The sequence below is a fragment of the Erpetoichthys calabaricus genome, chromosome 13 (genome assembly GCF_900747795.2).
Source record: "Erpetoichthys calabaricus chromosome 13, fErpCal1.3, whole genome shotgun sequence".
Classification (NCBI taxonomy): domain Eukaryota; kingdom Metazoa; phylum Chordata; class Cladistia; order Polypteriformes; family Polypteridae; genus Erpetoichthys; species Erpetoichthys calabaricus.
Window position 1 is genome coordinate 20,287,082 of NC_041406.2, and position 23,793 is coordinate 20,310,874.

General features: G+C 41.6%; 1 protein-coding gene across 7 annotated transcripts in view; it reads left to right on the forward strand.

Annotated features, from left to right (window-relative positions):
* The window catches only part of LOC114664022 (FH1/FH2 domain-containing protein 3-like), a 722,250-nt gene that overhangs the window by 113,823 nt on the left and 584,634 nt on the right, over positions 1-23,793 (forward strand). For all 7 annotated transcript variants that reach the window (XM_051935624.1, XM_051935621.1, XM_051935625.1 and 4 more), the window contains exon 3: positions 13,578-13,642. In XM_051935624.1, the coding sequence (XP_051791584.1) occupies positions 13,578-13,642 (65 nt within the window). The remainder of the gene's footprint in view (positions 1-13,577; positions 13,643-23,793) is intronic.

The following is a 23,793-nucleotide window of genomic DNA, read 5'->3' on the forward strand; positions in this document are numbered from 1 at the left end:
GGCACATTACCTGCATTGTTAGGGAGCGTCGGCTGCAACACTACGGCCATGTGGCGCAATTCCTCGAGGGTGATCCGGTACGCAGGATCCTCATTGTTGAGGACCCAAGCAACTGGACCAGACCAAGGTGATGCCCACGTAATTCATGGCTGTGGCAGATAGATGGAAATTTCCAGAGGGTGGGACTGGATGACCGCGTGTCCGCCTGGGGGGTTGCCAACCTGGATCCCAAGCTGTTTTGTCGTGTTGTGGGGGGTGCAGCAATATGCTGTAGTAGTGCATGCTCCTCAGCCTGACCTGACCTATGTGAATAGGACTGGTGCCCTTTGTTGGACTGAATGGCCTGTTTGCGTCTAGCTTATTGTAATGTTCATGGCTGGTGTCCTTATTGAAAGTGACCTTTATACATTACAGTTGTTTCTATATTTTCTAGAACTGGAGCATAGCCAAGAAGTGGTGACTCATTTAGCGTCTCACACACACACACACACACATCCTTTATCTGACTGACCCTGTATCTCTTGAGTTCCCCATTCCCAAATGACATGGCCATACCTTCCTTTGAGCTGCCTATCCTCTGTGTCATTTAGTGCACTTGTACTCCATTGTTAAGCCCTAATGCTACAGGTCCATGAGTAAAAGTAAATGCTGGCTTCTCAGATGAGTTGCACTAAAGCTTGTACTGTAGCACATGGCCCATCCGCATGCACTTCTCCAAACAAGATAGGAACATCAGGGCTTCCTGCCCAACACTCACGATTACCCGTCTTATTTTTTCTATCCGACATGGAGCTGTGTGATACAATCCATGTACCATTTCCAGCTAGAGCAGTTACAGTTTTCTCTCTCTTAACCCACTGACATTTACAGTTTCAGGTCCAGGCTCCCCTTTCTTTAAGCGTGTCTTTCAACTTTTTCATTTTGTTCTGTGCTGCTTGCCTTTTGATTTGAATCTGCAACTTTCCATTGGTGAAGTTTGAACTTAAAATGGTGAAGAGCTATTTATACGTTGGAGGCGAGAGAGACACTATAGAGGCTATTCTGCACTTTATCACTCAGTAGCTTCCTTTATCTTAGTCCCTGCAGTGCAGTGCCGTATGCTTCCCCAGCTCCAAAAGATACGGCAAGATTTACTGCACACACCCCTGTTTGCATAAGAAATAAACAGAAAGGGCTTCAGTGGCAGCCAGAAAATGATTGCCAAAGTCATTCAGACCTGCCAAAGGTGGCACAGGGGTAAAAATTCAGATAATTCTTAGTTGGCAGCACTGTTTGTGATCTTTTGCCAAGGTTGACTCAGATTGAATTACTGAAAGCAAAATAGTAATTCCAACTGCAAAAAATGAGTGCCCTGCGGAAAGTCCTGTTTTATCTAAATTTATAAAGAGTGGCTTAAAAGATGAAATCAAGATGAGGAAAGCAAAGAGTCTAGGAAATAATAGAAAATGCAGTATGTATGCCACATGAGAGTACGGAATTAAATATCAGTCCTCTAGAAAAAATTTTTTGTGTCCTGGCAAGTATACCTGGCATATATATAAATATATAATTCTAATATATTTAACATAAATCATAGCTTTACTCAAGTGAGCACTAAGAAATTCAGCTGACATCACTGAAGATTGGATATGTTAAGGAAAATGATTATTATTTGTCCTTAATTAAGCCCAATTTTCTTTGACAGGTTAGTGGATTTAAATCCTGCTATTAGTTAAGGGACTTAAGTATACTTAAGACAACCTGTTACGGATTATTATGTTTAGGAAATCCTGCCTGCAGGTAAAACCTTGTCATCATCTGCACTCCATAGACTGTTGATGAAACTACACATAAGGACCATTTTCAATGATTCCTATAGAACATCAATATGCCTAAAGAAGTATGTAAAGGGGGACAGGGGGCACTCTCAAGCCCACTCAAAACCTAAAATGAATACCAAGCAGGCCAGGCTATACAATAAAGTGAGGTCAGGTAGACTGGCGGCACTAAATTATGGGTGCGTCTGTGTGAATGAGCAGCTCCTGTGATAGCCCTGGACAGGATGCCAGTTTATTTCCCACTTTGTAACCAGTGTGGACGACCCCCATATGACTGTAATTTGGGATAGGCAAATTTTTTTCTTTTTTAAATCAAAAAACATTCCATACAAGCAATTCATGTTTAACAAAACTAAGTTTGAAACAAATCAACATCCATCCACCCATGAGAAAGAGAGCTAGGCCAGCAGAGTAAAACTTTAAACTAGTAAAAATAAGTAAATAGATAAATAAATAAATAAATAGAACAAAAAAGATGGAAGAGAGGGTAAGGCGGATTTAAGAATGCTATGATATTATAAAATATAATACCTGTAACGCATATTAGAGGACATTAGGTAATCGTTATAAACCCGAAGGGAAATTTATATGCATACAGCAACAGAAACATAAAAAACAAACATATAGACTCACAAGACAAATAACACAATTAATCATGCAATAATAAATGAATGAATAAATAAATTGCAAAATAAACTTAAAAGCTATCAGCACCTAGTTTGGGATGTCAGCCGGAAAGCACCGAATTGCCTGATAGCAGTGGACAAAAAAAAACCAAGAGGCTCTTCTTAGCACCTCTTGATGAAATGAGCCTGAGACTAAAAGTGGTCCAAGAGAGCGCCTCCTGGAGGCTACTTTTCATGATGGCATCCAGTTTTGCCACCATCCTCTCTTCCACAGAGTCAGTCCTGTGATGGCACAGGATTTCCTCATAAGTTTGTTCATGCATTGTGCTTTTTTTGTGTTCAGGTTGATTCCCCAGGATACTGCAGTGTACAACACCACAGTGTTCAGCTTGCTGAAAACATCAAAAGAGTCTCCTTAGCAAGTCCAGTCTGATCTGACCCTTCTTGTCCAGCGCCACTGTGTTGTCAGACCAGTCCAGTTTGTTGTTTATGTGAACACCCAGGTACTTGTGGTTCTGCACCACTTCCACATCCTCTCCCTGGATGATGACTTGTCTCAGAGGCTCTTTGGCCTACCAGAAGCCTGCCACCAGCTCTTTTGTCTCATTGATGTTGAGTTGCAGGTTGTTGTGCCTGCACCACAAGACAAAGTCCTCCAGGACCTTCCTGTACTGACATATCTCTATTATTAATGCAGCCTATGATGGAGGAGTCATCAGAAAATTTCCATTGGTGGCAAGTGCTGGTAGTGTGCTGGAAGTCTGCTGTGTATCTCTTAAATGAATAAGATATGACTTGTGAGGAACTGGTACTATAGCTAAGGCTGGTTTCCTTAACTGGATAAGCAGGCAAAAAATGGACATATGGATCATGTAGGTCATGTGTCGAAATGTGGTGTGGAGCCACAGCTCATTTTTGCCACCCCTGCTCCCAGTGATTGTTTTGTTGTCTTCAGATTTCGGAGCGGTTGGTCAGTCTGTAAATTGTCAGATAATGACTAGCTGGTGCATGTCACTGAAAACCTGCTGCTTACTGACTTTGAGGCCACACGTTTGTTTGATAGATAGATAGATAGATAGATAGATAGATAGATAGATAGATAGATAGATAGATAGATAGATAGATAGATAGATAGATAGATAGATAGATAGATAGATAGATAGATAGATAGATAGATAGAAACATAGATAGATAGATAGATAAGGCGCTATATAACAGAAACATAGATAGGAAAGGCACTATATAACAGAGATAGATGGATGTGAAAGGCACTATATGATAGATAGATAGATAGATAGATAGATAGATAGATAGATAGATAGATAGATAGATAGATAGATAGATAGATAGGAAAGCCGCTGTATAATGGAAACATAGATGTGAAATGCACTATATAATAGATAGATAGATAGATAGATAGATAGATAGATAGATAGATAGATAGATAGATAGATAGATAGAACTTTATTTATCCCCAGGAGGAAATTTGGCTTTTTACAGGTGCTCTTTAAGTAAAGAAATACATAAATATGTAAGCAAGTAAGTACGTAAATAAATAAATAGACACACACACACTTTGGTCTGAACACGCACTGGAATGACTATAAAGCAAGGAAATTAAAAAAAAAAGAAAAGTTCTGCTTAGGCTGTCACAGTCAAGGTACACGGTACACCTCTCCACATGATGACATAAACCAGACAGGGGCAGGGCTGTGACAATGCCACGTCATTGGTTTTGTTTTAAGTAACAATTAAAGCTCTTTATAGATGTGTATGCCTGGATTAAACAGTCTTTATAATTTACCTGGGTTGTAGGAGACAGTGAAGTGCAGGGTAAGATGCCCAGAAGAGATGTCAGTTCGTCTGCATGGAGAAAGTGTGGAGGTTCAGGTGCCCACTGGACACATGAATGTTATTGATTTGGAGTTTCCTTGTAGTTGCTCATCCGAGAGCAACTTTTCTCAACCATTCAACAGTTTAAAGACCAGCAATGCCTTTTCCATCATGATGGAGCACTGTGCCATAAGGCAAAAGTAATAACTAAGTGGCTTGGGGAACAAAACATAGAAATTTTGGGTCCATGGCCAGGAAACTCCCCAGACCTTAATCCCATTGAGAACTTGTGGTCAATCCTCAAGAGGCAGGTGGACAAACAAAAACCCACCAATTCTGACAAACTCCAAGCATTGATTATGCAAGAATGGGCTGCAATCAGTCAGGATTGGGCCCAGAAGTTGATTGACAGCACGTCAGGGTGAATTGCAGAGGTCTTGAAAAAGAAAGAAGGGCCAACACTGTAAATATTGACTCTTTGCATAAACGATAATGACTTCATGTCATTGTCAATAAAAGCCTTTGAAACCTCTGAAATGCTTGTAATTCTACTTCAGTCTACCATTGAAATATCTGAGAAAAAGATCTAAAAACACTGAAGCAGCAAACTTTGTGAAAACCAACACTTGTGTCATTCTCAAAACTTTTTGCCACGACTGTAGCTGCGGTGAAAGAGAATGTTGGTTGCCGACAGAGAAAGAGAAGCTCTTAGTAAGTAAAATGAGTTACCCGTATGTGATTCAGGAAGGTGACTTGAAGGCACATAGTCAAATATCTGAAAACAGGAGTGTTTGCCTCAATGAGGTATGCAGCGTCTAGAGTATGGCAGCGTCAGAGCTGCCCCTAGCCAAACCGGGGCCTTATGCGCCAGCTTCTTCTTGCCCCCCCCCCACCCGAATCCACTACATTAGTATTTCTTAATGTAGCATTCATTTTAACAACAAACATATAAAGAAGACTATACTTCCTTAGAAGGCTGGTGTCCTTCAACATCTACAATAAGATGCTGCAGATGTTCTATCAGACGGTTGTGGCGAGCGCCTCTTCTACGCGGTGGTGTGCTGGGGAGGCAGCATTAAGAAGAAGGACGCCTCACGCCTGGACAAACTGGTGAGGAAGGCAGGCTCTATTGTAGGCATGGAGCTGGACAGTTTGACATCCGTGGCAGAGTGACGGGCACTGAGCAGACTCCTGTCAATCATGGAGAATCCACTGCATCCACTGAACAGGATCATCTCCAGACTGAGGAGCAGCTTCAGCGACAGACTGCTGTCACCGTCCTGCTCCACTGACAGACTGAGGAGATCGTTCCTCCCCCAAACTATGCGACTCTTCAATTCCACCCGGGGGGGGTAAACGTTAACATTATACAAAGTTACTGTCTGTTATACCTGCATTTTTATCACTCTTTAATTTAATATTGTTTTTTTATCAATATGCTGCTGCTAGAGTATGTGAATTTCCCCTTGGGATTAATAAAGTGTCTGTCTGTCTGTCTGTCTGTCTGTCTGTCTGTCCGTCCGTCCGTCCTTCCGTCCGTCCGTCCGTCTCTGAATGAATGTATGTGTATGTTTAGGGTTTTTTTTTTTTCAGGCTCTTTATTGCATATCACCACAGCACTTATCTACATTTTCAGGAGGTAAAGTCATCTGTGAGGCCGTCACACGACAGCTTCACGACGCTGCTCATTTGTTCTTGTGCCATGGATGACTTCAAGTATATCGTGATGAGCTGAAGTTTTGAAAAACGGGGGAGGGTTGCTGCAATCCGGTTGACAATCCATAGATTTGGACTTTAATGATATTTAATGGCAATGACATAGCAATTGATTTGTTTCCTTTCTAAATGAGTGCCTAATTAGTACTTGTAACAATAATAATAAAAATAATAATGGTCCAGGATATCAATGTGCTATTACTCTGTTACTTGATATAGCCATCAGTATCACTTATGACATGTGGTAACAAAAAGAACAATTTTAATACTACTACTACTAATAATAATTACAATTGCTTCTAGTTACGATGTGTGATCTATGGACATGAATTAAAATGCGATACGGTTTTGTATTTTAAACTGATGCGAAAATTGCACGTCGTAGTGAAAAGCAATTGATTATTTGATTGAATTGCTTTTCATTACGACACAATGAGACTGTGCCAAAAGCAAACAGCCCACTTGCATGTGTATTGCATTTCAATTTAGTTAACACGTTGGATTGCTTTTAATTTTGGCACAAAAACTCTTCTATAGTTACACTTTCGATGTCAGAGCTATTACCCATAATGCTGCTGTTACTCCATTGTTACTCCAGTAAATCACTAGCCTTATTGTAGTGTCAGCAGTTAGCTAGGTCTACTGGACGTTGGACAAATGTAGATTTCTGAACACACTCTGTCTGTAGTCCTTCCATCACGGGCCCCACACGCAGGGCATGATGTGCGTTTAAGAAGGGGCATCTCGGCACGGCGTGTACTCCCATTGGTGGGAGGAAACTTATGAATGTTTAAAATGATGCAGTAGACGCTAGGATGCGTCTTCTTCTTGTCTTCTTCTGTAGGTGCTTTGTTATCTGTGCCGCAGTGTCCCACTGAACAGTTAGTGAGAGGCGTGCTGCAGAGTCACTGTGTGGGGTCTTTAACCCGTATGAGGAATTCCGCCTTCTGACTTACCCCAATACTCTTCTTCTGTTGATCAGGGTCCAGCAGGCTAAATTACATCGACTGTGATTTAATGTTGCTAAAAATTGAAGTGTGAAACCTTCCAAGAAAGGAGGGGGCTGAATAATTTTTATCTGCACTGAGTGAACCCAAGGGGCTTTAAGGGGGCTCATCCAAGTTATTGTTTCTTGGGCTTTGAGTCACTAGACATTAGAGTGGAGCGGTGTGCACTTCATCTTGTAAAAGTGCTAAAACAACAAGAATGTCAGGTGTGTAGTGGGGGGGTGGGGGGTGTTTTTTTATTTATTTTAATTACTTACCTATTAAGGGAATGAAGGGTGAAATTGATATTACTTCCTGGCTTTTAAATGAAAAGCAAACAAGGCGTTCAGCCTCTCAAGTGTTCGGCACTTCTGGAAACGATTAGTAAGATGACCCGGTAGGGATGCCTGATTTTTCACCAAAGGCTTGAGCTCAAGTGTGGGGGAACCACCGATTCCTCTTCAAAGGGGTCAAGATGAAGAGGAGGCTTTCTCGTCAAGAATTTCGGATCGGATTTCCTGAGAAAATATTTAAGTGATGTTGAAAGCCACCGTAGCCATCCATTAGCTAAACAGGCTAAGACTTTTCAAACACATAGAAGAAGCTGCTTGGTCCGGGAGCTCATTTATCACCTTGTAAAGGCAGCACGTGGCCGGTGGCTGTGCTGGGTGTTTATCGAAGACGTCGCCGGGGGTCATAAGTTCAGATCGCAGCGTCTCCTTTGGACCTCATGATGCAGGGACGTTAGGCTGAGCCGTTGTGCCCACCTCACATGTGTTAAGTTTCTGAACCAAGGGGTTGTTAATGTGGTTGTCCATTTTCAAAGGTAATCAATGCGTCAAGCCCCACGATGCAACAAAATCATCTTAAACATCATCACACAGTTCAACTATAAGGAATTTCATTTCCTTTTACTCGTATTAAATATTTCCTCTGTGTGGTCCAGTTTTCCCTCCCACTTCCGAAAGTTAATTGACACCGTGTCTGTGAGTGTGCCCTATGGAGGACTGACACCTTACATAGTCCCTATGTTGGACTCCTGCCCTGTGCCAGCCTCCTGCAACTCTTCAAATGGATGAGTGGGCTACAAAAGGAATGGATGGATGCAATTTAGTAAGGAATATCCACTCCCTGGACCTACTTAAAACCAATTCAGGGTCACAGGGAACCCGGGGCCTGCTCAGGGTGGCAGGATGCAATGTGTTTTGTAATGCATGTAGTAGTAAAATTCATTGCACTCGTCATTCCAACAGGTGGTACATTACAAACATTGGTCATAATAAAATGCATTACGGCAAATACTTATACTGCACCATCTGTTGGAATGACAAATGCAATGTGTTTTTCTCTGCTATATACCATTTGGCATGGCAACATGTTCAAATATTGTTTACAGGGCAGTGTGGCATAGTGGTTAAGGCTTTTGGCTTCAAGCCCTGACGTTGGTGGGTTCAAATTCCTCTAATGACACCATGTGACCCTGAGCAAGTCACTTCACCTGCCTGCGCTCTAATTGGAAAATCAAAAAAACCTGAACCAATTGTATCTCAACTGTTGTAAGTTGCCTTGGATAAAGGCATCAGCCAATTAATAAGAAATTATAACAAATGTATTGTGTGCCCCCAATACAATGAAAGCCTTGTTTGCAGGTTTCCTCCTTAACAGTTGCCTTTCTTCCTCCTGGCCATTAAGCTGGTTATATTTTAATGTGCAATTTGCTTCTGCATGTCTTTTTTTTTTTATTTTTTTTTTTATCAGACTTTGAACTCTCGCAGTGTGTATGAAATAACATCCTGGGATGAACTGGCATCCTGTTTCAATGTTGGCTCCTACCTTGTTCCTGATCGTGCCAGGATAGACTCCAACCTCCGTGACACTGAACCGGATCAAGAAAGTTCACAGATGGGAGAATGATTAAACAATATTATTCAAACTAACAATAAAGTGACATGTTAAGGAGTAAAGTGAGCCAGTGCTACTATACAGCAAGTACAGTAAATGTCCATCTGTTCATTCATCCATCCATTAGATAGACAGATACAGTTAGGTCCATAAATATTTGGACAGAGACAACTTCTTTCTAATTTTGGTTCTGTACATTACCACAATGAATTTTAAATGAAACAACTCAGATGCAGTTGAAGTGCAGACTTTCAGCTTTAATTCAGTGGGGTGAACAAAACGATTACATAAAAATGTGAGGCAACTAAAGCATTTTTTGAACACAATCCCTTCATTTTAGGGGCTCAAAAGTAATTGGACAATTGACTCAAAGACTATTTCATGGGCAGGTGTGGGCAGGTCCGTCGTTATGTCCTTATCAATTAAGCAGATAAAAGGCCTGGAGTAGATTTGAGGTGTGGTGCTTGCATGTGGAAGATTTTGCTGTGAACAGACAACATGCGGTCAAAGGAGCTCTCCATGCACGTGAAAGAAGCCATCCTTAAGCTGTGAAAACAGAAAAAAGCCATCGGAGATATTGCTACAATATTACGAGTGACAAAATCTACAGTTTGGTACATCCTGAGAAAGAAAGCAAGCACTGGTGAACTTAGCAACGCAAAAAGACCTGGACGTCCACGGAACACAACAGTGATGGATGATCGCAGAATCATTTCCATGGTGAAGAGAAACCCCTTCACAACAGCCAACCAAGTGAGCAACACTCTCCAGGGGGTAGGCGTATCGATATCCAAGTCTACCAGAAAGAGAAGACTGCATGAAAGTAAATACAGAGGGTGCACTGCAAGGTGCAAGCCACTCATAAGCCTCAAGAATAGAAAGGCTAGATTGGACTTTGCTAAAGAACATCTAAAAAAGCCAGCACAGTTCTGGAAAAACATTCTTTGGAAAGATGAAACCAAGATCAACCTCTACCAGAATGATGGCAAGAAAAAAGTATGGAGAAGGCGTGGAACAGCTCATTATCCAAAGCCTAGCACATCATCTGTAAAACACGGTGGAGGCAGTGTGATGGCTTGGGCGTGCATGGCTGCCAGTGGCACTGGGACACTAGTGTTTATTAATGATGTGACACAGGACAGAAGCAGCTGAATGAATTCTGAGGTGTTCAGAGACATACTGTCTGCTCAAATCCAGATAAATGCAGTCAAATTGATTGGGCGGCATTTCATGATACAGATGGACAATGACCCAATTGCAATGTATTTTGTAATGCATTTAGTAAGAAAATCACAAACACACAACAAAAGCACATCACAAACATTTGAAGCAATAAAATGCTTTGCAGCCAATGTTTGTGATGCACCATCTGTTGGAATGACAAATGCAATGTGTATGTCTCTGTTATACACCATTTGGTATGAGATTTGTAAAAGCAGTGTTAATGTTTGTCATGCACCATCTGTTGGAATGACAGTGACATAGCAACTAGACAGACACATACATACACAGACACTTGGACACTTGTCATTTTGTTAAGCTGGATGAAAGGCGCCATTTAAAATAAAAGACAAACATAAAGAAAGGAAGGGCACTATAGGATAGACAGATAGGAAAGGCACTGCATGAAAGACACGTGAAACACACAATAAAATAGACTGATGATAGATAGGAAAGGCAGTCTGTTTTCCAGTTGATAAGTAGAAATGCAGCATAGGGATAGATATGTAGATGGACAGACAGAAAAGGCACTATGTGCTACACAGATAGATATAAAAGATACTATAAGATAGATAGATAGGAAACACTACATGTTAGATATAAAAGACACTGTACTAAAGACATGCATTAACGGTATATGGTTGGTAGATAGATAGTTAGATATCCATTATCCAACCCGCTATATCCTAACACAGGGTCACGGGGGTCTGCTGGAGCCAATCCCAGCCAACACAGGGCGCAAGGCAGGAAACAAACCCTGGGCAGGGCACCAGCCCACTGCAGATAGTTAGATATGAAATGCATCATATGATAGATAGCTATATAAATTTACTAATGAAAGACAATTTTCAAAATAAAAGACAGGAAGTGCACTGGTAGGTAACACTGTATAATACAAAAATATAATGAGAGAAACTGCTAAAATGCACTATTTAAAATAAAAGACAGTGTTAGAAAATCAAATCACAAAGATAAAGATGTAGAGCACCCGCCAGTGAACCCCATTTAATTTGGCAGTTTGCCACAGCCAAATAAAGAAAAGAAGAGAAAAAAAAAATGTCTTCAGCCATCGCTGGTCTCTGTGCATCTTTCCAGACATGAGTGAGTCTTTGAATGGACTGCTGACTTGCGGTGAGTTTGGCTCTTAAAAACCCTGGGACCTGAGGAAGTGGAAATGGTGTCATTATTCCTTGAGTTTTCTGTCTTCACTTCTAAGGGCAAAACAGGAAAAGGCATAAATGACATTGCCAACTTGTGGTTTGGAGTGGTGTTACACCTAAAATATAAGCCCTGAAGATGCCCCCTACACCCAAGGGTGTGACAGCAGACATATAGATAGGCAGGTCACTATATAAGATAGATAGACAGATAGATAGGAAAGACAGGATATAAATAGATGACAGGAAAAGCACTGCATGATAGGTAGTCAGGTGAAAGACTCTGTATAATGGATTGATGATAAATAGACAAGAAAGGCAGTATATGATAGATGGATAATGAATGTAGACACAGATGGCACATCACAAATATCAACACTGCTTTTATGAGTCCCATACCAAATGCTATATAACAGAGACATATACATTGCATTTGTCATTCCAAAACATGGTGCAGCACAAATATTTGTAGTAGTGCATTTCATTACTACAAATGTTTGTGAGGCAACATCTCTTGAAATGACAGAGAAATAGCAACCAAATGGACATACAGATAAGATACAGATAATAAAATGCATTACATCTTTCATTTCAACAGTTGGCGCATCACAAACATTTATAGTGATAAAATGTATTCCGTTTTTCATTCCAGCAGATGGCGCATCACAACCATTAACACTGCTTTTATGTATCCCACACCAAATCTACCATAATGAAAGAGGAAAAGTCAGAATGACAAATGCAATACATTTTTTTTACTTCATGCATTGCAAAATCAGTTCCAGTTATAGTTTACTACAAATGTTAACGCTGAGGTCTACCTTTGATTTCAAGGGGATTTCTTAAATGGGTAGCACAGCTAATAATGATATACAGTAATCCCTCACTTATCGCGGGAGATAGGTTCCAAGGCCGACCGCGATAACTGAATTTCCGCGAAGTAGGAACACTATATTTATTTAATTATTTAACGTGTATTTGGACGTTTTTAAACCCTCCCTGTATTGTTTACAACCCACCCTTTACTCTGTTAATAACAGGGACAACTGCTAAACAATATGAAATCGGTAGATAAGTTTACACTTACTGTATAGCGAAGTACACGTAGCTATATATGACGTGATGATGGTGATGAATATGTTGCGCAGTAAAAATGATGACGGTGAAGGTGATAATCCCCTGAATGCAGTAGCAAGAGCACGTTAATGCAGAATGAGTGAGATGAGACTTCCTGGTTAATGCAGCACTCCGTCGCTGAGCCAATCAGCAGCACACAGGAACTTAACTGCGTGCTCTGATTGGGTAGCTTCTCAGCCATCCGCCAATAGCATCTCTTGTATGAAATCAACTGGGCAAACCAACTGAGGAAGCAAATACCAGAAGTAAAAAGACCCATTGTCCGCAGAAACCCGTGAAGCAGTGAAAAATCCGCGTTATATATTTAGATATGCTTACATATAAAATCCGCAAAGTCGTGAATCCGCGAAAAGTGAACTGCGAAGTAGCGAGGGATTACTGTAATAACATAATAGTAATATTTCCTCCCTGTCAGTGTGCCTATTTACCTAACCATGACATTCTGAAAATTGCTCTGAGTTAGGACTTATCATTAAGAGACTTAAAAACGAATGTACACATAAGGACTCTACACTTTTCTCTTACTTGTATTTTTGTGTTATTTAAGTGTGTATTGTTTAATTTTTCTCCACTATTTTTGGTTTCTCAGTTCTCCATGTTGTTTTCATGCACTTCTAACATGTTTTGTTTTGTTGTTTTTTGTGACTTTTTCTTGGATATTTTTTATACAGCACTTTGAGCTATATCCTTTGTATGAATATGTGTGAGGGTAATGAGTGTTGTTGTTAGTATTGTGTGCTTTCTGGTGTTCATGGAGGATTCTATGAAGAATAAAGTTGGACAGCAGTGGAATCTACATGGTCTTCCCATGTCCGTGTAAATGGCATTTGCTCTCCTCTCCTGCCCTACCCCGTCCCTGTGTTGTTTGGCAATCCTAAATCTGCACGGTGTGATAGTGTGAACTCGTCCAGGAGACATTGCGTTCAGATCAGACTCCAGATCCTCAAAATCCTGAAGTGGTTTTAGAAAGGAGGTGAATGTGTGGATAACCTCACCAGTGAAACCTGAGAAATTTAGTGACATTTTTTGAGTATACCCGACAATAGAATTGCTTTTGTAATTTTATTTTATTTTGTCTAAGTACTCACGTAATACTACAGTATTGACTAAATAAAGGAGAAGGCACGTGTCTGAGTTCAGTCCATTAACACTTTATTTTTCTCTTGTCTTCTTCTCTGACAGGAGGGGAAAGAAGCACAGCATGGTGCTCAGAACACAGCTCTCGGTGAGAGTTCACGCCTGCATCGGTAAGTGATGGCGTAGGTTTGCCATTTTAATTTTTTATGGAAAAGAAGCAGATTGCAGAAGCCTACTGACCTGAGGTCTTTGGAAGTGCTCAGAAGTCCAGACAGCTGGGAATCATTTGGGCCGATAATCACGGCTGTCACTTTGCGAACGGCTGCAAACTCAGCATATGGCTGTTGATTTGGGTTCAAAGCCTTTAAGCAGATCGGTGGTGGATGCGTTAGGTTTAATGGAGGGGTTGCTTTGTTGCTGCTGTTGTTGCTTGGCCACGGTGGACCCAGTCTGTCCTCACTTGCAGTACATCCGAGATGCTGTGTAGATGCTGGGCTGTTTTTAAAGTGCTGACCGTTGTGCTGAAACAATAGGCAAGGCCTGCCTACTACACCATGTGGAAACTTGGCTCTTATTTTTATGGCATTTTTATTTTTTAACACTATATAAAAATGGTCTGCTGATTAACCTTGGGGAAATGTTAAATATTTCATTTGTGACATCAAAACAAGTAAACTAGAAAGTTGGTAGTTGCTAGTAAAAATATGTGGGATCCCACTTAAGTCTGTAAAAGTTAATAAAAATCGGGAATGTCGTTTGCTGCCGAGGTTTGTCTCCTCCGAAAACGGTAAAGCAATTCCTTTTTTTTCCCCTTCTTTTCATTCTTGTCTACAGTGCAAAATATATCATTTACATGTGTGGTCGCCAATTTTCCAGAAACTACACATGCTTTGTGCATTTGAAATAATTAAACCTTATTGGGCCAGGAAACTGTACAACGCCATAATGTGGTAATTTAACACACATTTACGATGTTCCCTAAATGTGTTATTCGGTTGATTTGCAGATTGGGAAAACATCACGTAATGGCACGAAGAAATGCCAAACAGAAGTAAGTAAGTGGCACTGGTGCCAGCTTGGCTGTGCCAGTGCCCTGATCAGTTCAGCTCCTCTGTAATGTCCCAGCACGTTTTGCTGTGTCAAGTGTTGATATTCTGTATGCGGCTTTGTGGGGAAAGACTAGCAAACATCTCAGTAGTTAATAGAGGTTTTGAAGCAGTGTGTGATTTTCCTGACAGCGTATAATGTTACTGTATATGATTTCTCCAAATCTACCAAGCACATCTAGACTTGGGTTATCCTACTCCCATGAACCGTCCACAAACTGTGCCATGGGAGAAGATCTGGTCTGCCATTCCACAGCTAGGAAAGAATCCACATTGTGCCTCCTGTACCTTTGGCTACAACCATTGGATGAAAGTCTCCCCTCCTGCACCCTTTCATATGGCCTACCTGGGAGGCTGGGGAGTGTGAGCCCACTGTAGGTGAGCACGCCCTCTGGATACCCTTCTCGGTGGAGGTGATGCAGGAATACGGATTAACAGGGCAGCTCTTGTGTGCCGTTCATTCCCCATACAAATGCAGCAGTGAGAGCTGTGTCCGAGTGCTCAGCGTTAACTTGAATTTGTTTACTGTGGGTTTGGGACTCGGTCAAGGCTGCGTTTTCATGGACAAGATAGCAATGCAAAGCTGAGGATGTTATGGTGTCCAGTTGGGATGGATAGGGTGTAGCAGTTGTGGGGAACAGCCCGGACACAGACAGGTAGACACGATGTTATCACCCAACACACGTTTATTGATCATATTTACACTGCACAGACCCAGTGCCGAAGCACCAATAACTCCTTTAAGTCCTGGCCACAACACAATGCCTTTCACAGTCTCTGGTCCGCCTCCACTCCTCTCCACCAAGCTTCATCCTCTTCCACCCGACTCTTGCTCCTGACTGGAGGGAGGCGGCCCCTTTTATACACCCCGGAAGGACTCCAGGTGCTTCCTGAGGGTTTCTGTAGCCACACCCCTGTGTGGCGGAAGCTCTGCCGGTATATCCGGAAGTCCTCCGGGTGTCCCCAATCCTCTTCCCCCCAGTACTTCCGGGTGTGGCGGAAGTACTGAGGTCCAGGGCTCCCAAGGCAGCGGGGCACCCCCTGGCGGTGACCACGGGCCCCTACAGGGTTGCGCTTCCATGCTCTGTACCCGTGGCCCCCAAAACAACCAGGGCGGACGCCCCCTCATGTTCTGGAGGAGGCACAAGCCCTCCTCCGGTCCTCCTGGGCATCCCATCCGGGTAGGAACCCCAGCTGGGTGCCACACAGTGTTGATTTATCCCGATGATGTTGTCCTGTTTGTCTCATCTGACTGTGATCTTTGTCACACACTTGAGAGATTCACTGCCAAGTGTGGAGCTTCTGGGGTGAGGATCAGCACCTCCAAGTCTGAGGTCTTGGTTCTCTCTCAGAAAAGAGTGGATTGGTGGGGGGGGGGCATTACTTTTGGTGAGTGAGTTCAATTACTTCAGGGTCTTGTTCAAGTGTGAATGAAATAAAGGGTTAGTGATATGGACAAGTGGATAAGAGTGGCAGCAGCTGTTATGTGTGTGCCGTACTATTCCGTGGTGGTGAAGTGGAGCGATCTTCATCTCTGTCCTCTCTTATGATCATGTGGTGTGGGTAATGAGTGAAAGAATGAGATTTCAGGTACAAGCAGCGGAACTGGGGTTTCTACAGGGTGGCTGGCCTGACACTACATGATAGAATGAGAAGCTCAGAGTAATGTTGCCGCTCCTCTGGATTGATAGGTGGTTGGGGTGGTTAGGGCGGTTCGTAAGGATGACACCCAACTAGGTAGCATCCCCCCCCCCCCCACCAAGAGCTGCTCTGGGCATGTGCCACTGAGCAGAGATCCAGTGGCAGACCCAGGGCACACTGGAGGGATTTTATCTCTTGGCTAATCATGTCAAGTCTAAATAATTGTTTAAAAACATATACTCATTTTCTTTTCCCATTTCTAAACCTTCATCTCTCAAATACTGGAAATGAAAAATCAATTCTGTTGCTGGCTTTGACTTTGGTGCCTTTGAATCTATAAAGAATACTTACAATTTTTGATAGGAGCAAAAAAATGGAAAAACAGGTATTATTAAACTAGCTCAGTACAATTCTGGGTCCTAGTATGGTCATGCCCAGGGCAGGAACCAGTCCCAGAAGAGATGCCAGTCCATCAAGGCCAGTAGAGAAACCAAATGACATTTCACATGCTTGTATTTTTTTGTTTATTTAGATTGTCACTTAAGTGTTTTTCTTGAACAGAGGAACACATTACCGTCAATGACCTTAAGTCACGTTGTGCCCTGCCCTTCAATTTCAGCTACCGAAGACGAGTCAGAAGACATCAGAGTAACAGATTTGCACTTGAATCATTTGGTTCCCGTGCCCATCAATACTGTAGTCTGCAGGCTGTTTGCCCATCTGATTTGCACAGCCTGAAGTCGATTTTTTTTTTTGTCTTTGGTGCTCTGACTCCACTTTCGGTAACAGACACCTTTAATGGAAACCATTTTCACTTGAAAGACGACACATGTGGAGAGCGTTTACAGTTCTGTGAAACCTGACTTTAATTTAAAGAGTGCCCTGAGGATTCCTGGGAAGCGCCATGGCTTTAGGGTTTTAGCCTTGCTTTTCGATATCCCCCTCCCCACCCCCAGCCATTCTCCTGAGGTTTGAGTGGACACAGAAAAAAGAAAAGCTGCAACTCAAAGCGTTTCATTGTGCGTCTAGGTGTCGGATCGAAATGTCAAACATGCCTGGTCGAAGTGACTCGTAGGTTAACAGGGGGCAAAGAGGCACAGTTCTTACCTTCAGGTTTACACCTCGTTTGTCAGATCCCGTGATCATCTGTGTAATTTATAGCTGGGCCGAAGAGATGCTTGATTGTGATGAGACACCATTGGCCCTTTGCTCTATCTAGTGTGGAAATAAAAACATTGTCTCGGCCGCCCTGTCACAATGCGGAGCACACCAGTAGTTATGAAGAAGGCACCTCAGCAGCTATCTGAGAGAACTTTTTAAATAAATGTCTATGAGAGCGGACTTCCATCTATGGGTGCCAGCAGTCAGCCTCACCATACAAGGATACTTCCATCAGACATGCTGGCAAACATGGCCAATCCAGTAAGGGTGGTGCTACACCAGCAGGGTGTGAAGATCTTTGCACATGTAAAGACCTCCTTGTTTGTCAAGTGGTCGTGCCAGCACACGTTGGAAATGCACCTGATGTTACTCATATGAAGGGCATTTAATTGCTTTTTTTGTCTGGAGCAGAGCGTCCAGGATTTGCTGCCATATAGTATTCAGGTGCTGTAGACAGCCATCTTGGCATGGAGAGTTTATTTCATGTTGTTCCAGATGCTCTAAATCAACTTGGCAAAGGTTGAGGCAGCATGGCTGATCCTCCAGGCCCGATCTCTGCATCCAGACAGTGGGTGTCAGTAACTGTGGAGCCAAGGTACAGGTAATGTGTACTGATGCTCATCGTAGGTGCACTCTCGACACCTTGGCCCATCTCACTGGTCTTCTTCAGACTGACATGCTCTGGAGAACTGATCCATCAGTCACTTCAGTAGCTCTTTGTGAGTGGGTGGTCAATGCAGCAGCATCACTGACATTCAGCATGGCCTGATTTTGGTCTTAGCTCTTAGGCCTGACTGCTGAGGTGCGAAGATACTCCCCATTCAGCTGATTATTTGAAGGTATCAAATTGTCTCAGCATCAAAGCAAAGAAGACCACCCTGACAGACAAGGTCTTTGACCTTGGTCAAATCAATTAAGACGAGGTACGGAGGTGTCCTCTGCTCTCTACTCTTCTGTAGTAGCTGCCGCAGGGAAAACATCTTGTTAGTCGAGGAGCACTCAGATCAGATGCTGCACTGTGACTGTGGGTAATCTCTCTCTCTGTGAGTTTTTGGAGCATATTCAGGACTAGCTTTTTATTTGTCCCCAGGGGGAAATTTGGCTTTTTACAGAAGCTCAATAAATAAAAAAATAAATATTATTTTGACAAACACCAAGCCTCATCTTAAGTACACACCAGACAGACTAAAGTGAATGAAAGCCTCAGATTTGGCTGCAGATAAGAAGAGCAGTCTCAGTCACGGTGAGGCATTATAAAGGCATATTGCTGTTGGTGTGAAGAAGCCCCAGTAACATTTCTTTACACGCACTTACATCTAATATTTATAATATGTTAGAGTGAGGTGGTATAACAGTACTGCAAAAGTTCTGAAAAGCCCAAATTTTCAAATCCAGTACCAGCATTTTGGGATTGTCGGTACCACACTTAAACCTCAGCTTTCCTGTCAATTCCCTGCCAACTCCCAACATCTTCCCTCGACAGTCAGCTGTGCAGTTTTGTAGATATTGCTGCGATCGGGACTTTAGTGGGACCGCCCCCTAAACTGATTAAATGCAATGGTGACTTCACAGGGACCCCCCAGTTTATTGCTTGAACGCAATCAGGACTTCATGGCAATCCCACCCAATTTGCTTTGACATGATTGGAACTCCACATGTAACATAATTGTTGCAGTGCAACCTGCATGCACACATCAAGTAGAAAGCAGCCTTTACTCTGCCAGCAGCAGTCAAGTTCTTTGCAAAGAAAGGCAAAACTTCTGCGGTATAATATAGCAATTTGTTTTTTTTTATCTTTGTTTTTTACAATAACCTTCAGTAGTAATGCATATCTGTGTTTTTTTTAAGGGATCGCATTCTTGCTTCAAGAAAGTAAATATTGCATTATGTTACTCGTTACTTTAAAAAGTACAGTAATCTGACGATGTAACGCACATCACTGCTCCATAATATGTAAATTATATTGCAGAGAAGCAACAGTCAAGTCTTGACATAACATTCTCAAACCCACTAAACTGAGTTCCAAGCCTGGATGAGATGCCAGAGCATACTTATGTGAGCCCAATTTAATAATAATAATAATTCTTTACATTTATATCTCACCACTCAAAGCGCTTTACATAGTGAGTGAGTCTACACTTCAATCACATCTTCATTGTTTTATTTCAAATCCATTGTGGTGGAGCACAGAGCCAAAATTATGAAAACTGTATCCCTATCCAAATTCTTATGGACCTAACTGTATGACCGCAGAGACGTCATGTTTTACGTCTCAGTCGAAAGATGGCGCCATTTTTACAGCACAGTGTCTGCGTCATTCAGACCACAGGGTAAGCGCCCCCTACTGGCCTCACCAACACCTCTTCCAGCACAACTCAGGCTTTTCCTAGATGGTCTTCCATCCAAGTACTGGCTGGGCCCAAACATGCTTAGCTTCAGGTGTATGACCTGTTCTGAAGCACAGGTGGTATGGTATGGAGTTGGCACTTAGCCTAATCTGACTGTTTTGGGGTAAGAATCAGAATACTCAGAAGACAATTGACACAGGCACAGGAAGGATATCCAAATTGACAACGGTGTGTGGAATTTGAACCCAGTATGCAGTATCTGTGAGGCCATAGCACTACAAAGGGTTTCCATGCTGCCAAATATAAAGAATAAACTTAATTTCTAAATAAGCAAACAGCAGATTCAATCAATAACAACATAAAGTAAAGCTAAATACAATACAATACAATTTATTTTTGTATAGCCCAAAATCACACAAGAAGTGCTGCAATGGGCTTTAACAGGCCCTGCCTCTTGACAACCCCCCAGCCTTGACTCTCTAGGAAGACGAGGAAAAACTCCCAGAAGAACCCTTGTAGGGAAAAAATGGAAGAAACCTTGGGAAAGACAGTTCAAAGAGAGACCCCTTTCCAGGTAGGTTGGGTGTGCAGTGGGTGTCAAAAAGAAGGGGGTCAATACAATACAATACACAGAACAGAACACATCCTCAATACAGTATTAAAATAAAAATTTTACAAATATGGGGCAGAATTTAACATAAATGTACCTGGAAGCTACCAATATCATGATAAGCTGGCCACTTGCTCAAGCCTCAGCCTTTCACCCCCTCATTGAGCTCCCGCTTCCTCATTGTGATGGCCATAATCTGTCCTGCTCTTCTCTGTATCTTCTAAAGAGTTAATCCATCCCACTGCCCCTCAGCCCAGTGCCTATTAAACAATTAAGTAGACTTCAGCCATCCAGAAGGCTTTTTACCATTTAGCTTGATAAGCACTCCCTTCACCTTTCAGACAAACATTTTCACTCCCCCCTGCCCAATAACGACAAACTGATTATCTTTAAAGGGTTGTGGGCTGACAAACCTCTTTAAGGATTAGGCTTTACCTGCAGTACTTGAAACTATGCAGTAAAGGAGATTGTGTAACATGATTTAGGAGCTCATTTACGGTAAATAGGCCTGTGCAAAAGAAAAGTAACGCTCTGCTATCCTGAAGCTGAAGTTCATTTGCTTGGTATTCTAATGCTGCTTTGGCAATTGCTTTCTATGTTAACATCCTTAAATCTGGCTAATTCAGTTCAGGGTTATGGGAAAAGTCTGATCCCGGTGGTGCTGGCTACATGGCAGGAACCACCACTGGACATGAAGGCGGTTCAGCTATCCAGGTCAGACCAACTCACACTCACCCACACAGCCACACGGGCTTGATTTGGAGCCCTTTGATTAACCTAATCAGCATTTCATTGGGCATGTGACAGGAAAACCAGAGCAGCCCAAACTAAAAACATGTAGATAGGAGCAGAACGAGCAGACTCCACACAGACAATGACCAGATTCAAACCCAGGACAGTAGAGCTGTGAGGCAGCAGTGCTTACCCTCTTCTCTTTCATAAACATACAAGGAACACCGATGCCTTGTCCATCATCGGTTCCTACCTTTCACCCAGTGCCGCCAGGATAGGTGCCAGCTATCTGTCAACCTGAACAGTATATGTGCATTAGAAAATGGACAAATGGAAGGTTGTTAATGTCTGTGCCACAGTGACAGTCCAAATATCAATCGTCATAGCCTTCTCACACTTATGCAACTTTCACAAGATTTCACTCATATCTGTAGTAATAATAGCAGAGGCCTCATCTCGTATTACTTGCCATAATCACGGTGTCTGTTCAGACCATAGTGTATGTGTGTGTATAAATATACATTTGTTTATCTACCTGTTTATGCACGTATTTATTTAATGAGCTTCTGTAAGAAGCCTAATTTCCCCTTTGGACAAATAAAGTTCTATCTATCTATCATCTGCCAGCTATCTGCTACTGCTGGTACATAACAGATAATTTTTTAATATTTTTATTTGGATAAACTTGAATTCTCATTTGTAAGGTGTATATTTATATTTGCATATTCCTCACTATTCATTAAGTTATATATAGATGCCAAAACTTTATTTTGTCAACATACAGAAAAGTATGCCATCCAAGTTTGCACTTTACTTTTCACTTTAGAGATTTTTTTTCTTACTGCTTTATTCTCTGTGAGTCAATGCATTTTTGGATGCATCTTAAGCACTCTGTAATTACTCAATTTCAGTCTGTTTTATAATGAAAGCTCTTCTGAAAGAAACAGTAATCTGAAACTTTCTTTCTTTCTTTCTTTCTTTCTTTCTTTCTTTCTTTCTTTCTTTCTTTCTTTCTTTCTTTCTTTCTTTCTTTCTTTCTTCATACTCGGCATTCTAGCAGCTTCATGGTGGTGCTCATTCTTATTGGCTAACAAGTGGATGTCAGGCCCCACCCATAAATGAAAGATTTTGTGTTCCAGCAGGACACGCAGATTATTTTGTAGGGAGAGAAGAGAGATGAGCTCCTCTAAGTGGATGATGACCGTCACAGTAAGATGACAGCCACCTGTCGCTGGTCTTTCTTTCCTGTCTGCTGAAGCAGCTTGAGTTTCAGGCCTTGTCAGACAGAACTTAACTACAACCTGCTCTTTATTTATATTTAATAGGTTATTATTGTATTAAGATAAGTGCCAGTGTTGGACAAGACAAAACTTATAGGACAAGCCAAACCCCCTTTAAACTTGTATTCTAATTTAATACAAAAATGCACTTCTGGAAATTTTAGCAGGTGCTTACAAAGTTATCAGTTTTCTATGTTTTTTTTGTGTGTGATTAAATGCCATCTATTAGAGCAAACAGGTCATTGCAGCACCCCACTTGCATGTCTGAGTGTATTTAATGACAACGGAAAGACCCGCTAAACAGTAGGGATCACTCGCATGATCGAATGCTTCTGAAGAGAAAGGGAACAAGGAGCTGTTCCTGTTTTGTGCACTATTTATTACTAAACAGTAAAGAAATGTACAAATATCTGTCATCTTGATTTTCTTCAACCTGTATTTTTACAGTTACAACCCACCTCATCGCAATAGTTGCAGTGCTTTGGTGTTTGATACTGTATTAAAATGCAAAGACAGCCGATGCTGGGATACAACAGGTATGCCAGTGAGCCTTCGATCGGTTCATATGAGAGAAAGTGTCCTGGAAAAGCTCAGATCTGGAACAACCTCCAGTGAAGCCTCAAATATGAACTGTATGTGCATCCAGCACATCTGCCTCCTTTATTATCTGCCTGATTCAGTTCAATTCAAGTCATTTTTAATGTCCCAAAAAGGAAATTTGGTTTGTTGACAGGTTTTACAGAGATACCACAACATAACATTAAAAAGACATGGATGAAGAACACAGCCATCAAACATACTAAGTACAAAAAATAAAATATAGCAGTGAGCCTAATACCTATAGTGAAACATTAGATCAAACATATTACGGTAAATATAAAAGTAAAAAAAATTAGTAGACTTCGCTGTTGATGGATTCAAATGCTAACTGTTCATCCTGTGATTTAAGCCAATGGATGTCTGTCTATCTATCTATCTATCTATCTATCTATCTATCTATCTATCTATCTATCTATCTATCTATCTATCTATCTATCTATCTATCTATCTATCTATCTCTATCTATCTATCTATCTATCTATCTATCTATCTCTCTCTCTCTCTCTCTCTCTCTCTCTCTCTCTCTCTCTCTCTCTCTCTCTCTCTCTCTGTCTGTCTGTCTGTCTGTCTGTCTATTTTGTTTAGAACCTTTCATATTTTTTTACCTGTTAGGATCAGATTAGGTATACTGAAATTAACAAAAATGTGCAATAGAAAGAGATCTCCAGTTAGAAAAAGAAAAAGCTGAAATGCATGATTTATATAACCTTTGCTTCTCATATTGGTCTTTTAAATAAATGTTTTAAAAACCACTGGCATACATTTGCAACTCTGCTTATGCTGTATTTTTTTTTTTTGTTATCCTTAAATTACCAGAAGTCGCAGTTTATCTGAGCTGCTGAC